Below are 15,529 nucleotides of genomic sequence, written 5' to 3'. Positions count from 1 at the left end.
TTGGTCTGAAAATTTAGTCATTTTGTCTTTAAAAAAATGAATGAATTGGTCTAAAGAATGAGTGAATGTACATCACGAAGAATGCACCCTAATGTAAACCATGGACTGTGGGTGGTCTTCCTGTGTCCATGTAGGTGCATCAGTTGTAACAGATGTACTGCTCTGGTGGGGGATGTTGATACTGTGTGGAGCTATGCATGTTGGGACGGGGGTCTATGGAATATCCCTGTACCTTCCTCTCAGTTTTGCTGCAAACCTAACACTGGTCTTAGAAAGAAAGAAGGGTCATGGTTTAGAAATACTGGTGCAAAGGCCTGAGTGGAATAAGGGAAGCAGCCATAGGCACGGGGCTCTCTAAGGAAAGAGCATGCCAGGCACGGGAAACAGCACACACAAAGGCCCTGAGATGAAATCTGCTTGGAAGACATTTGTAGGCTCATACACAGCGACTACTGTGATACACTGTTAATAGAAATATCAAGGTGTGCGGGAGCATACACAGAATGGGAATGTTGTGTCTGCGTGTGTGTGTGTGTATGTGTATCTCAAAAGCCGTGCACAAAAGTTTCGTGTAGACTTTCCAGAAGGATTCAGAGGCAACACTAGTGACCTCTTAGAGCCACGGCACTTCTCTGGGAGCAGCCAGAGAAGACCCAGAGGCCTGGAGAGTTGACGGGCGAGAGAAGCTGATTTTTGCCTTACATCCTACTGTATTCTTTATATTTTTACCATATATATCTATCACTTTATAGAAAAACAACATAAAATAAAGTAACAGAGGCCTTGGCCCTGCTGCGGGGAGCCTCATGGTTTCTGCGGCAACACTCTTGGCCCTTTAACATTCACAGTTCTCCCAAAGGCCATGGGCAAAGGGTCTGGAGAGCTTTGCAGAAATGGAGTCTCAATGAATCTCAGTGGGTCTCAACGGGTGAGATCAGCCATGAGCTCTCCCCCAATGGCATTGCACTGTGGGAAAAAGAAGGCAGAATCCCCTAAGAAAGGAATTCGTCCTGGCCCCTGTGATGAGGAGCTGGAGTTGCTGGTGCCCCAAAGTGGTCCCTGGTCCACCTCACCCAAAAACACTTCAGCTGTCTTCCTGAGGCCTCAGCTTCCTCATCTGTACCCTAAAATACCCACCAAGTTTCCCACATGGTGTCACTCAGGAAGATGTGGAGGCCAAGGCCAGAGCTGGGAGATGAGTGAGGAGCCTTGCCCAGGTGGAGACCTGCGAAGTGGACACGGACGGGAGCCACCGGAAGTGGGGAAATGAAGCACTGGAGCCCCATGGGAGGGACTCTGATGGCTCAGCCTGGAGGGAGGAGCATGTGCCTTCGGAGAGGATGAGATGTGTCCATGCGAGGGACGAGAATGGCCAGAGCCCTGTCAAGGGCAGGCTGGGGCTGGTGCAAATTGCTGGGGAGGCTGCCTCATCCCTGGTGCTGCACCATGCACTAAAATGTTCTATGAGAATGAAGATGGTGTATGTAGCACTGCCCATCATGGAAGCCACAAGTGTTGAAAGTGCTTAAAATGTGGTGCATGCTGCAGAGGTCCTGAATTTTTAATTTCATCTCATTTTAGTTCATTTAACATTAAAATAAATTTCAACAGCCACATGTGGGACATGGGTCCTGCACAGGACAGCGCAGCGCTCAGAGATGACGAGATGACGGTGATTAGGTCATGAGGGCCCCACCCTCATCAATGATAAGTGTCTTATAAAAGAGGGTCCAGGGAGCCCTGTGTACACCTTTCGCTTGTGAGGACGTAGCAGCAAGGAACCATCTCTGAGGAACCGGCACTCACCAGACAGCAAATCTGCCGGGCCCTTGATCTTCGACTTCGCAGCCTGCAGAACAGTGAGCAATAAATTTCTGCTGTTTCTAAATTATCCATCTAAGATATTTTGTTGTTGTAGCCCAAAAAGTCTAAGACAGGAACCAGTAGAGCTCCTTGAGGCCACAGATCCAGGGAGCAGGAGGGCTGGCGTGGATCCGTCCCCTCAGGCCTCCTTCTTAACCACCAGGCTTTACCCCCTGATCCCAGTGAAGAATAGAATAAACAAACAAACAGGCAAAGTTGAAAGTCTAACACCAAGTGCTGGTGAAGATGTGGTGAAACAGGCACCACAGATGCTGGGTGAGACTGAAACCGGCAACCAGGATGACTGGCTGCATCTGCCCAAATAGAAAATGTCCTGTCCCAGCTCATCCAGTTCTTGTCATCTACTCCAGAGAAACCCCAAACACAGGAAGGTATGCATGAGGCCGATCAAGTGGAAACAACCTAAATGTCCCTCAAAGCAGAATGGCTGCCCTATGGCATATCCACACTAGGGAACAGCACTCAGCAGCTTCCTTGTACTGCAAAAGATCTTTATAGTCTAACATCATTGAAGCTCTGATTTCCTGGGTTAGTACATAACATAACAATGCCATAATCACTCATGGAGCACACACACACATGCACACACATGCACACGTGAGTGCACACACACTCACCAGTACCATATATTTCCCACAGACACATATGACTATGGAAGCACAGGGCGGATGTTCTGGGCATCTCTGTCCTCCGTGGTGAAACAGCTGCCTACAGAAGCGGAGAGAAGAGCCTAGATTCCACGATGGCGACTGTCTGGGCTCCCGGTGCCCCTACTCAAAACGCTTTCATTTTTGCCAGGAGGAGGGGATCACGAAATACTTATATAATTAGAATGTTAATAATAAATAAAAGAGAAAATCTATAACCCTCTTCTAGAATTAGCATTGTTGTACACACTATTAGGTGTTTACTTCTTTTCTTTATCTTTTAAAGGAAGATCTTTCATGTTTAAATAATGCCCCTTGTCACCCAAACATGTTCTCCTTCTGCCAGTTCAATGTGGACATTTCCTATGATTACTGGATTTATATACTTAAGAGAGTTGTTTCTTTTCCCAGCAGAGTCCGTGGAGCTGGGTTTACGGACTCACCACAGCATAGATTCATGCCACCGGCACCCCATCGCAGCAACTGTAGATTAAGTACTTTACAGAGTAACAATTCAAAAGCAGTCTCGTAGTCCGAGCTATAAATTACAGAAAATCCATAGCACTAGGCTTATAGGTAGTGCTTTAAAAATAGATCTTACGTTCTGCAGCCGTAGCAATGATGATCCCAAGAATCAACCTGTACAAACCTATAAATAGTGACGGCCGTCCGTGTTTGCACAGAAGTTGTGAGCTCTCTCGGCGCCCACCATTCATTAAAACCGATGCGTGCACTGAAGCTGGTGGGTCCATCGGGATTTCACATTTGGGGAAAGCAATTATTTAGGCAATTAAATTCTGGCGCCCTCACCGGCCTTCACCCTGAGATATTAACAATAGTGCAAGGGTTTTCCAAAGCCCACGGGGGAATAACATTCACTTCTCTTTTTGGCAGAGGGCTCTGCCGTCCCGCAACTTGGGGTGTAACAAAGATTACCCTGGTACTTCAGGCTGCAGTTTGGGGTCACGGACCCTGCTGGTTCTTTTCAATTGCTACTTGGGGGGATCTGTGCGTCTACATACTGCAGCATAAAGGGAGCCTCCCTGTTCCTGGGGATGGGCCCTGGGGGGCCGTCAGCAGCTGGGAGTGAAGGTGCAGACATTAGAACATTAGCACTTCCTGCTCCTGTGGAAACCTGGGACTCACAGCAAAGATGGGAAGCAGACCCTTCATTCGGCAAAAGGCCTGAAGACCGCAGACTCGCCAGGCTGGAGGAGTGTCCCTGAGACGCAGGCCCTGCTTTGTATTTGATCATTTGAGTCTCTCATTCGTTGATTCACGTGCCCACTCATTCAACCAGTATTCACTGAGCACAGGGCCTGTGCCAGGCATGGGGGCCAGGGAGCGGGGGTGGGGGGTGGTAGGGCAAGACTAGCAAGCACAGGGCAGTTGGAGGGGCTGAGAAGCAGCCAGGGGTGAGGGGTGGGGCAGTACTGGGGAGATAGCAGGAGGCTGAGGATGGGGACAGGCCTCAGGACTCAAAGGGCCTCTTGACCCAGCATGAGTAGAAGCATGGATCTTATCTTGGGAGAAACAGGAAACCTGGGAGGGTCTCAAGCCAGGAAGAGCTGAGAGCAGATTGACCTCTCCTGGAAGGGTGCTGGGGCTGCCAGACAGAGGATAAAGTGGACAACAGCAGAGATGGCCCCAGGGACCAGGGGGGCGGGGCTGCTGCATTGGACAGGGAGAGATGGGGCAGCCTGGACTGGGACAGGGGCAACAGAAATGCCGAGCAAGGGGGCAGATCCCAGATTTGTTTTAACTATATTCAACCAAGTTTTTTTATCAGAAGCACCCAGCAGCTAAATCTGTAATAAATAAAAAAACTTCCTGTGTAGTATTACTGCTACAAATCAGAGTCTCACATATGAGCTTATGTGCTGTTTAAGTGAGAGGTTGTTTGTTTTACTGTGAGGTTCCTCCAAGCAGCCCTCAGCCACTATGAGGTTCCTCCAGGCAGCCCTCAGCCACTTACCCACAATAAGGACAGCAGAATTTGAGAGCCATTCATTCCCTCAGGACTCCTGACCCCCGGTGACCTGATCCAGCACCAATGTAGGCACCAATGTGAAGGCCTTTGCAGCTGGGATCAGGGTTATAATCAGGAGACCTGAAGATATAGAGATGAACCTGGAAGACCCAATGGGCCTCATGGAATCACTTAGGAAGCAGAGGGGAAGGCAGGAGTGCACAGGGTGGAAGGGAGGGAGGAGAGATTTGAAGGCTGAGAGGATTCAGCCACCCTTGCTGGCCTTGAAGGTGGACATGAGCCAGGGAAGGCGGTGGCCTCTACAGCTGAGAACCAAAATGACCCGGGCCCCAGCCCCAGCCCCAGCTCCAGCCCCAGCTCCAGCTGACAGCCAGCAAGAAAATAGGGACCTCAGTCCTACAGCCTCAAGGAACTGAATTCTGACAACCACCAGAACGAGTAGGAAGTGAATTCTCTCCCAGAGCATCTGGCAAAGAGCACAGCGCTGTGGAGACCCAGAGAGGGAAGCAGGCAAGCCCGCCTGCACGCCTGACCCACAGGCTGTGTGTGGCGATAAATTGGTGATGCTTTAGCTGCTGAGTTGGTGGTAAATTGTTCTGGCAGCAATAGACATCTCTCCTGTGATCCTCCTGACGAGCCATGAACACTGGGTTTCAGAATCACACTCCATCCATGAGGAAAGCCAGGCTCAGAGAAGGGTGAACACGTACAAGGTCACACTGGGACCCGGGGCAAAGCTGAGGACACCCCACATCTACCTCCTGGCCCCAAGGGTTCTTCTCCCACCTCTGTGCAACCTGCATCTCCTCCACCCTGCTTAGACGATCCTCGGAAGAAAGGTGACCTCATATCCAACACCAACTCAAGACTCTAACAAAGGGAAGAAGCCACACATGACGACAGGTGGAGAGAACCACCCCAGTGTCCACCTGTAGGAAATACGGGGTCCCACCTGTGGGGCACCACATCCCATCTACAGGGAAAGGCTCTTTTCAGTCAGCAGCCTGCTCATTTCCAAGACAGGCACCCCACAAGGACAGCCAGAGTTGGGGCATCTTTTAAGGGCTTCCAAAGCAGGCAGTAACAACAAGCATTGACCTGCTGTCAGACACTTTCCGGAACCAAAGGGATATAATATAAATCCAGGTTCATGAGAGACAGGATCACAGAATGACCAAGAATCCAGCAGACTGTCCAGACTCAACTTCAGCTCAGCAGCTGTGACCTTGGGCACGTTACTTCATCCCTTTCAGCCTCGGTTTTCCTCACCTATCAAATGGGGTCCCACCAGGTCGAACCCATCTCCCACAGAGATGTGTAGATGAGTGAGCAGGACTGAGGACAGGCCCTGGTTGGTATGACTATCACTGTCCAGTGACTGCAGAGTGGCTCCTCTCCAATCCCTCACCGCAGTGACTCCCAAGCAAACAACGCAAATGATCAGTGTACAATATCCTGCACTTTCACCCATGACCACAATACTCTAGGTTGGAAATCACAGTAATCTACAAATAAGAGGAACATCTCCTTATTTTTTATTATCCCAATGTTTAACCAAACAGTAAAAAAAAAAAATGGAGTTAATTTATCATGATTTGTCGTGGATTATAGGAAAAGGCACAGATAGCAAAGCCATTAAAATAAAAATAGAAATCGAACGTGCACCACACCTCCAGTGCTGGAGCGTCCTCGTTACCGGAATTAGAGTGAATTAGGGCCGTTAAGGGGATTTAGTCATGGAAGACAGAGAACGTGCAGTTCATACAGCTGTTTCGGACACTCGTAAGTGGAGAGACGCAGTCCTTAGCTGGTATTAGAAACCTCATCCAGTGAAGAGTCTATTTTTAGTGTTTGCCCTCTGGGGGAGTGGCAATGAACTTAGGTCCAAATGTGCAATGTGCAGGAGGCAGGAAGTCTGTGCCGGCCTCCAGGAGGCAGAATGACCACAGAGCGGGCCAGGGCAGGCCACCTGGAGGGAGGCTTGGATGGAGAAGGGCTACCAAGGGCACCTGTCAGGTGACAGCACGAACACACAGGGTGGGTATTGGAGAAGACGTCCGGGCAGGCCTGTGCATTCTCATCTCCAGGTCTGCTTGTAGAAAAGGTGTGTAAATCACTCAAGACGGTCTAAAAATATGACATGTTTTCAGGAGGAAGAGCCAGCTTCCACTGCTGAGAGACTCACGCAAAAAGGCCACATGCCCACTTCCTGCAACTTGACAGAGATAATGTTGCTAAACTAGGAGATTCTTTTTGCTAAATGGCTTTCCTTTAGGGAGAGGTGAAAAGCTCAACGTCAGAGCAACAGTACTTGAAGAAACTCCTGTGAGCCGCAAGGAAGGGCCTCTGCGTGGGGGTGAGGAGAGGAGGCCTCCCTGCCACCAACCCCACCTCCCCATCATCGCCTCCGCATCATGCTCTCCATTGGACACAGAGCTTACAGCACACCTGCTAGGTGCCAGGCACGGGGTGCATGCCCTGCACACAAAAATGCGCCAGTCACTGCTGCCCTGGGTTTACCTTTGGTGGAGCAGATGGATCATTAACAAGAGAGTGAACAGGGTGATTATTGTGCTGGGGGTCCCCATGGCCACCCCCAGGTTGAGTGATTCACTAGAGGACTCACAGGACTCGGCTGTAGCTGTACTCACAACTGTGATTTATAGCAGCAGCAGGCAAAGCACACCCAGCAAAGAAAAACGTGCCTGGGGCGAAATCTGCCAGAAACCAGGCACAAGCATCTGAGGGTCCCTCCCAGTGCAGTCACATTTTGGGGGATTTTCCCCAAAAATGGCCACAACATCACCTCCAACCTCATATGTTCTTCTCGCAACGTGGCTTTGCAGCCTCCCGCTGAGAGGTGGGTTCATGCCGACCCTCACCCCGAGTCAGGGAAGGCCGATTCTAAGGCAGAAGCGGGACTGTGATGTCCAAAGCCAGATCATAAGCGGTGACAGAACTTGAGTCTGTTTCTCTCGGGTTGCTCACTTCTGCACCTCAAGCTGCCCATGCAAAAGCCCGAGTGGAAAGGACCTGAGGCCCCGCTCATGTTCCCAGCCGAGCTGTCAGGGGCTGAACTGTATTCCCTCTAATATGTATATGTTGAAGTTTTGATCCCCAGTGTCTCAGAATGCAATATTTGGAGAAGGCGTTTTTTAAAGGGGTGATTACATTAAAATGAGGCTGCTGAGGGGGTGGGGGGGTGCCAATCCAATCTGACTGGTGTCCTTATATGAAGAAGAGATTTGGACAATAAGAGTTTACAGGGGGAAAAGATCACCCCAGAATAGGGGATGAGAGGCTTCATAGACGAGGTCTCACTGCCGGGCCTTGACAGATGGGTACACTCCACAGGAGGCCAGTAGCCTTCCGGCAGGAGGAGCAGCACGGGTGAAGGCTGGGGAGTGAAGGTGGAGGCCTGGCTTAGACGGAGGGTTAGGGGCTGGGAGCTGGAGGACCTCCTAGGCCTCTGGTCAGAGCAGGGCTGTGCTGAGGCTGGCACACTAGGTTGAGGGAGATCGCATCCATATATACATGCACACATATGCTCATGCACGCACACACTCATGCACACACTAGCTCATGCACACACTCATGCATGTAATACTCATGCACACACTTGCTCATATACACACTCACGCACACCTTCGCACACACTCCTGCACAGCTTCACACCCTCACACACATGCATACACACACAGGCATGCACACTCCTGCACAGCCTCAACCCTCACACACACACACCCAATCACGTGCACACAGGCACGTGCACTCATCACAGCTTCACACCCTCACACACAGTCATTCACACACAGGCACATACACACTCTTGCACAGCCTCACACACACATGCATACACACACAATCAGGCACACACAGGCACATGCACTCAAGTATATCCTCACACTCTCATGCACGTTCACATACACTTGTCCTTAAGGGCACCACCTAAGGCACTGAGGCAGGGCTGCCCCGTTGCACACACGGGCACCAGTACCACATCTTCTTGCCCACTCGCTCACTTGTGTTTCCTTTGGCCCACACAGTTTGCAACTAAAATGCCTGGCACAGGAACCTTCCATAGAGAGCCCCCCAGTCTGGCCCACTTCGCAGTGTGAGGCCCAAGAGCTGCTGAATTCCCTCCAGGAAAGGCCTTCCACAGGTCCACGCATGAACCGTCCCTGGTGACTGGTGCACCTAAGTAGCTTTCCTGAAAATATTGTAATCACGCAAAATCGACATTGCTCCCGGTAATCTAGGCCACGAGGTCACCAGCTTCCAAAGGGCAACTCCCCCTGCCCAATGCAAAGCCCACAACGCAAACCCTGGGCCAGCCCAGAGAGGGCCAGACCCCTGGTCCTCCCATCCCCACATCCCAGCCAGCCCCTGCCCAGGCTAGGAGTCCTAAGCAAGGGATGTGTATCATTGTTGTTTTCCTTAAAATAAACTGCTACCGAAGTTTGGTAGGAATCCCGAATCAGAGGAGGGTTCCGGGAAAGTCAGCCCCCTGGGCTTGTTGGGAGTCAGTCCGAGGCTGCTCCTGTAGGCAGGCACACAGGGAGCCTCCCTCCTGGGGCCAGCCCTGGGAAAGCAGCCAGGCTGCGAGAAGGAGCATCCAAATTTCTCCACACAGCTGGTCCCTGCTTGGGAAACGTACAGCCAATTGTCAATCGTATCAATAAAACCATGTAGGCTACCAGATCAGACCAATTTTTGCCCAAAACCTGCTCTGAGTTTTGGTTTGGAAGCCATGGTCCACTTCACAGTTAGGGGTAAAGTAAATTGATTGGATCTGTCCCCACCCCCAGACCACCTTTCCTCCCTCTGCTCCCTCAGGGCTAGGAATCCCCACCAGAATCAACAGATCCCTGGGTTAAACCCAGTGACTCCTGTAATCCTTATTAAAACCCTGTATTCTACCTCATACTGTTCATTCACACACGTTATAGTAGATAAGAAAAATAAATGCAAAGAAAAAGCTATACAAGCCTCAAAAGGAAACGCAGAGGGATGTGTTTTTGAGCAGCCATCCTGGTATGCCCCCAGCTGAGGACTTCTCAGGATACAGGACTTTCAGAGCTGAAACCAGGACCCTCCCTGCTACACTGAGAAAAGCTGTTCACTCTAAACTCCAGGCAGAAAAGGGTTTCTTAAGACACAAAAAGCAAAAACAAAGAAAAAGCTGGATACATTCTACCACATCAGAACTAAAAGCTTCTATTCAACCAAGAACACCATAAACAAAGTGAAAAGACACACAACAGAAAGGACACGAATATTTGCAGCCAGCGGAGGATCAGGTTCCAGATCAGATCAACGGCGCTCACAAACCATTCGGAAACACACGAACGACCCCCTGGAAAAAGAGGGCAAAGTAAATGAAGAGGCAATGCTCAGAGAGTGAAATCTAAATGGCCAAGTCACATAAGAAAAACTCTCAAGCAATCAAGGCAATGCAAATGAAACAATGTAATTTTCACTTCTCTGGAGGATTGGCAAAATTTCAGAATGTGAATGTATCAAGTGCTGGTGAGAGAAACGGGTACCTCCGACACTGCTGTTGGGAGTGACACAGCCACTATGGGAAACAGTCTGGCAATAGCAGCTTAAATTTAAAACGCACTCATCCTAAGCCCCAGGAGTTCCATTCTTAGGATGTGCCTTACAGAGAAACGTTTGTACAGATGCGCCCAGCACCTCACGCAGGATGTCCCCTGCAGCACAGCCTGTGACAGGATCTGAGAAGGACCTCCATGGCCATCGGTAGCAGAAAGGCGAAAACAGCCATGGAATATTCCAAAGCAATTAGACAGAACCTATGAAGCCAGATAAATCTCCAAGACACACTGCAGAGTGAAAACAGCTTCACAACGAGAAGTGCTGTGTGATGCCATTTCTTTAAAAAGCACATGCTTATGTCAAGAAAGTTTGGTGGGAAATGCCATGAATGGTAACAGTGGCTTCCCTGGGGAAGGGCGAAGGGTGGGTGGGGGGATTCATGTTCCAGAGGGATTTGAGCCTTATTTGCAATGTTTTCAATTTCTCACTTGGAGGATGTATTCATGACGTACTAGTGTAATTAAATATATACGTGTATGTGTTTGAGTGAGTAATTTTTTTTCCAGAAAAACTTATCCCCTGAGCTGGAGACCACATTATCCATTCATCCCATAAAATATTTATGGAGTCCCAACTACAGGCTAGGACTTTTTCTTTCTTTCTTTTTTTTTTTTTTGAGATGGAGTCTCACTCTGTCACCCAGGCTGGAGTGCAGTGGAGCAATCTCGTCTCACTGCAAACTCCGCCTACCGGGTTCACGCCATTCTCTTGCCTCAGCCTCTCGAGTAGCTGGGACTACAGGCACCTGCCACCACTCCAAGCTAATTTTTTGCATTTTTAGTAGAGACGGGATTTCACCGTGTTAGCCAGGATGGTCTCGATCTCCTGACCTCGTGATCTGCCGGCCTCAGCCTCCCATAGTGTTTGGATTACAGGCGTGAGCCACCGTGTCCAGCCTAGGCCATTTCTAAAGATTGGGGATCACTCCTTTCCCTTCAAACAAAAACGGAGCGATCAACTTAGTCATCAGCAAAGTTCACCAGCAGACAGCAGTCCTTAAAGTAATGGGGTGACAGCTGCGTGGGGATTTGAGCTAAGTGGTGAGAAAATGTGAGGCTCAGAGCAGGTAAAAGAGAAGCAGACCTGAGGGGCCACTGGCCATGGGGAGGTGCTTGGCTCTCACAGGTGTGCCCTGAGCACCCTGCGGGGAAAGGAGAGAAACGAAGATGTGTAGCCAGGTCACACCTCTCCCAGGGCCTTCTCGAGCTGCTGGGACATCATGACTCTGCCTTTTACCTCCAAGCACCCATTGGTCACAGGAAAGAAAACTGAAGGCTGCAGGGTGATTTGCAATGCACGGCGGGTTTTGCAGGTCAGGTGAGCACAGCTGTGGGGTTCTTGCACTGCCATGCTGGAGTTTGTGATCGCAGTACCCATCTCCTTCTGCGATCCTCCTGATTTCCTACTGGAAGTCTCAGGCTGGCTATGGCGGGGATGCCAGCTCCATTTCTGGACCGGAGGAGACAGCTAGGTCTCAGCCGTCCAGTCCTCCCTACTCCCTCATGCCAGTAAGTGGTTCAAGGGCCAGTGATATGACCCAGCCTGAGTCTGGGACAGACAAGGAGAGGCTAGCTAGAGCTATAGACGCCCAGTTTCCTGACTCAACAGATGGCCCTTTTGCTTCTGTGTGTCTAGTCCGTTTCAGTCACTTGCTACCAGAAAAGCCTGCTAAGTCCAGCTGGTTGTCATTAAGATTTCAAAAGAATTGGGCAACTCCAGACCCAATATGGGTCTTCAGAGTTACTGCCTTCAGGGAGCCTTGCCCAGCCCTGACTCTGAGCTGAGCCAGGGAAACAAGGCATTAAATTTCAAACTGTCTTTGCAGCCCCTAAAGCCACAACTTTTAATGAGCATCAGCTGGGACATGTCATGATATCATTGATCACGCCTTTCCCTTCAAAAAAAAAAATTTAAAGGAAAAAAAAACTCATTTAGTGCAGAAATAACCCACTACGAGTCAGCACTTCAAAATCAGACTTCGAAGTCTGGAAGAATGAGTGGTTAATTTGTTCCTAAATTAATGCAGCCCTGGCCCCAGAAATAGCACATTATCCCTTTAAGGGTGAGTTAAGATTCCCAAGCAAGGTCCGGGAAACAGCCACACAAATCAGGGAAGCCGAGCTTCAGGTGGCAGCTGGACAGATCCTTCTGGTTCCAAAATGAACGAAGTCAAAGGGACCTTCTCGAGGTCTGGCATCAGTGCCCAAAGAGTTGTGGGCACACAGCCTGGTTCTTCCTTGGGTGCCGGGACCCTTGCTCCAAACCAAAACTTGGCATTTGCACTGGGGTCCTATCTGACTCAACATTGAAATGCAACATTGAAACCAAGAAACCCAGCCACACTCTCTGCCTCAGCCCCCTCCCAAGTGACCTCCTTTAAGTGCCAGCCCCATTCTGATGAATCTCAGATTGGAGCCTCCAGACCAACCACCGCCCCAAGCTCCAGACTCAGACGTGCAATGGCCCAGTGTACACAGCCCCTCCAAATCACCATGGTCAGCATGGAATGTGCGCTTCCTCTCCCAGACCTCCCCTCTCCATGGAAAGTGAAGGAATGCACTGCAGAAGCCTCCCACCAGTCTCCCTCCTCCCCCACCAAGCCTTCCACACCCCCATAAACAGCACCACCATCCACCCAGTGCTCAGACCCCAAACCTACATGGCATCCTGGATTTGGGGTACCCAAGTCATGAGCAGGTCCTATCAGCCCCCAGTGCTTCCCACTTTCTCCGTCTCTGATGTACCCCCTGTCCTCCAAGCAGCTGGCAACTCCCCTGCTGCCATAGCCTCCAAATAAACCTGCGGCCACACGGCAGCCACGAGGAGCTTTCTCTCAGACACAGAGGGACATGCAATTCCTCAGCCTAGAACCTGCCATTGGCCTCAGGTTGCACATGTAAAACCCCTAGGGACTTATGATGGAGGCCAAGGCCCACGGGCCACCTCCCCAAACTCAGCTCCCTCCAGTCTCCTAGCTGATGGGCTTCCAGCCTCAACGACCCTCCTGTTCCCCAATGCCATCAAGTGAATTCTCACCTCAGGGCCTCCCTGCTCCCCGCAGCATCCCAGCATCTAGATCCGCGCCTGAAGCATTTTCAATGATGAATAATCATTTGCTGACCCACTGACAAAATATTCCGCTTTCTCCTTGGGGAAAGTGGGTCAGCAGTGGCTGAGCCCTGCCATCCATCCATCAAGGCCTAGACAGAGGCCGCAGAACTATTTTAAAAATGCCCAACGACTGAGGAGCACAAGGAACAGGTGAGGAGTTGCGTAATTACTGCAGGCAGAACATGGGCTCCTGGTGGCCCTGAACACACTGCCAAGCTGCCGAAGGTTAGGACTGGGAACGCCCTTTCCCAAAATCCAACCCAGAATACGTCTCACTGTGCTTAGTACTCATGTATTGCCAAAAACAGGAGTGCTTTAAGGGAGGACACCGACACTCATGGGCACTTACTCTATGCAGGCACTGGGGGAGGGGCTTCTGCCTCATTAGAGACGGGCACCCTAGAGGGGCCCCATCTCCCTCTCTTTCCCAACTCCACCCTGGGAGCTCAGCACAGGGACTGGTGTTCAGTAGGTGCTCAGTATTCCTGATGAGTGGATTCAGCTGCCCATCCTCTGTGCCTGGGCTAAGCTTCTGCCACGAGCTTCTCCTCCAAGGGCACTACAGAAGGCCTGGCAGATAGTGGGCTCTCAAGTGTTCCCCAAATCCCCATGTCCCCCTTTCTCGACTTTGTGACTCCACGTATCCCTGTATCTCAGGGTTTCCCAACCCCAGCACTAGCCTGTGGACTACACCATTATCGCCTCGGGGGGAAGGAGGGCTCCTGGCAGTGCAGGATGCTTAGCAGTGTCCCTGGCTTCTGCCCACTGGGTGCCAGTGGCGTTCCCCCAGGTGTGACAACCAGAAATGTCTTCAAGGGAAGGCAGGATCAACCCGTTTCGAGGCACTGAAAAGAACCACTGATGGATCTAAACCAGAGTTTCCCAAGTGGCCTGATCCCAGAGTTTCCTGGTGCTTTAGTTAAAAAAACAGATTATCCAAGGAGACTGCAAGGGGCAGGCCTGGGTGGGGCCCCTGGAACAATCTGTAATAAGTGCCCCCGGTATCCTGACCAAGGGCCAGTGCGGAAACACTGGCCTAGCTCTCCTCCCCCTCATCTGGGTTCTGCCTACTGGACACCTGGTACTCATGCACCCATGGCCACTGAGCACAGGCAACACTCTAGCCTTGTCACCAGGAGGCCTGAGGCCACTCCCCATCCTCAACTCCTCTTCCCTGGCCCAGCTGGAGCCCTGGCCATTTTCTGGATTCCTCAGGCCCCTCTTCCTAGATCCCATCCGTTGAACTGCAGCTGGACCCTCTCCAGGGCCAGGTGTCTGCCCAGCAGGAGGCGAGGGGCCAGCCCCACATGGGTGGAGGCCAATGGCCCTCCCTGGGGAAGAAGAGTGAACAAGCGCAGAGCCCTCTCTTGGGTGGCCAGCGCTGTTCATATGATCCCAACTGCTGCCCCCAAGACACAGGTATTGGATCACCCCCATTTTACAGATGCAGAAACTGAGGCGCAGCAAGGTCAAATGCCATGCAAAAAGGCTCATGCAGCTGGCAGAGGGGAATTCCAAACCCCAGACTGCCGACCCCCACGCCAGCGCTTCTGATCCTACGGGCACTGCCCTTGTTTAGGGAGAGACTCTGGTGACTCTGCTGCGAGGAGGCGGAGGGGGGCGGTAAGCCCGAGACCCGGGGCGCCCACCTCTGTGGCTGGGGGCGCAGCGGCCATCCTGGCCACCCGCAACGGCCAAGGGCAAGGGATCCAGGAGGAGTCCTCCCCCAGCGCCTCGTGCCCGGCCGGGACCCCGGGCCCCACGTCCTGCGTCCCCTCCCCGCGGCGGGCGCTTACCTTGCGCAGGACCTCGGGCGGCGGCGGCGGCGGCGTCCCGGGCCCCGAAGGCGCTCAGCAGCGAGCGCAGGGGCGCAGGACAGCGGGCGCGCCCCCCGCCACGGCCGCGCATCCCGCCGGAGGGCCGCGGAGCGGAGCCGGGGCGGCGGGGAGGCGCCGGCGGGGCGGGACCGGGACCAGGGCCGGGGGCGGCGCCGCCACGCGAGGCCGGCCCCTCCGCCGGGCGGGGGCTCCGAGGGGCGCCGCTGCGACCTTGACCCGCCCGGAGCTGCAGCCTGGCCCGAGCGAGCGGGAGGGGAGACCTCAGCGCCGCGCCCGGGGCCTTCCAGGGACGCCCTAGAAACGTTAAAGGGACAGCCGGGCGGGAGGTGTAGCCGCCGGTTCCCCGCGCTGTAAACAGGCAGCAGCGCTGGAGCCGCTGTGGGGCGGCGGGCGAGTCGCTTGGCCTCTCTGAGCCTCAGTGGTCTGGTGTGTAAATGGAC

The 15,529-nt window shown here is 52.2% G+C and overlaps 1 protein-coding gene across 2 annotated transcripts in view; it reads right to left on the bottom strand.

The window, feature by feature from the left end:
- Positions 1-15,167, bottom strand: part of PHACTR3 (phosphatase and actin regulator 3) — a 274,833-nt gene extending 259,666 nt beyond the window's left edge. For both annotated transcript variants that reach the window (XM_009233778.3, XM_063720437.1), the window contains exon 1: positions 15,048-15,167. In XM_009233778.3, coding sequence (XP_009232053.2) covers positions 15,048-15,159 — 112 coding nt within the window. In that variant the 5' untranslated portion in view covers positions 15,160-15,167. The remainder of the gene's footprint in view (positions 1-15,047) is intronic.
- Positions 15,168-15,529: the final 362 nt, after the last annotated feature.

Source organism: Pongo abelii, chromosome 21 (genome assembly GCF_028885655.2).
Source record: "Pongo abelii isolate AG06213 chromosome 21, NHGRI_mPonAbe1-v2.0_pri, whole genome shotgun sequence".
NCBI classification, from domain to species: Eukaryota; Metazoa; Chordata; class Mammalia; order Primates; family Hominidae; genus Pongo; species Pongo abelii.
This window is presented reverse-complemented; position numbering and strand designations above follow the sequence as displayed.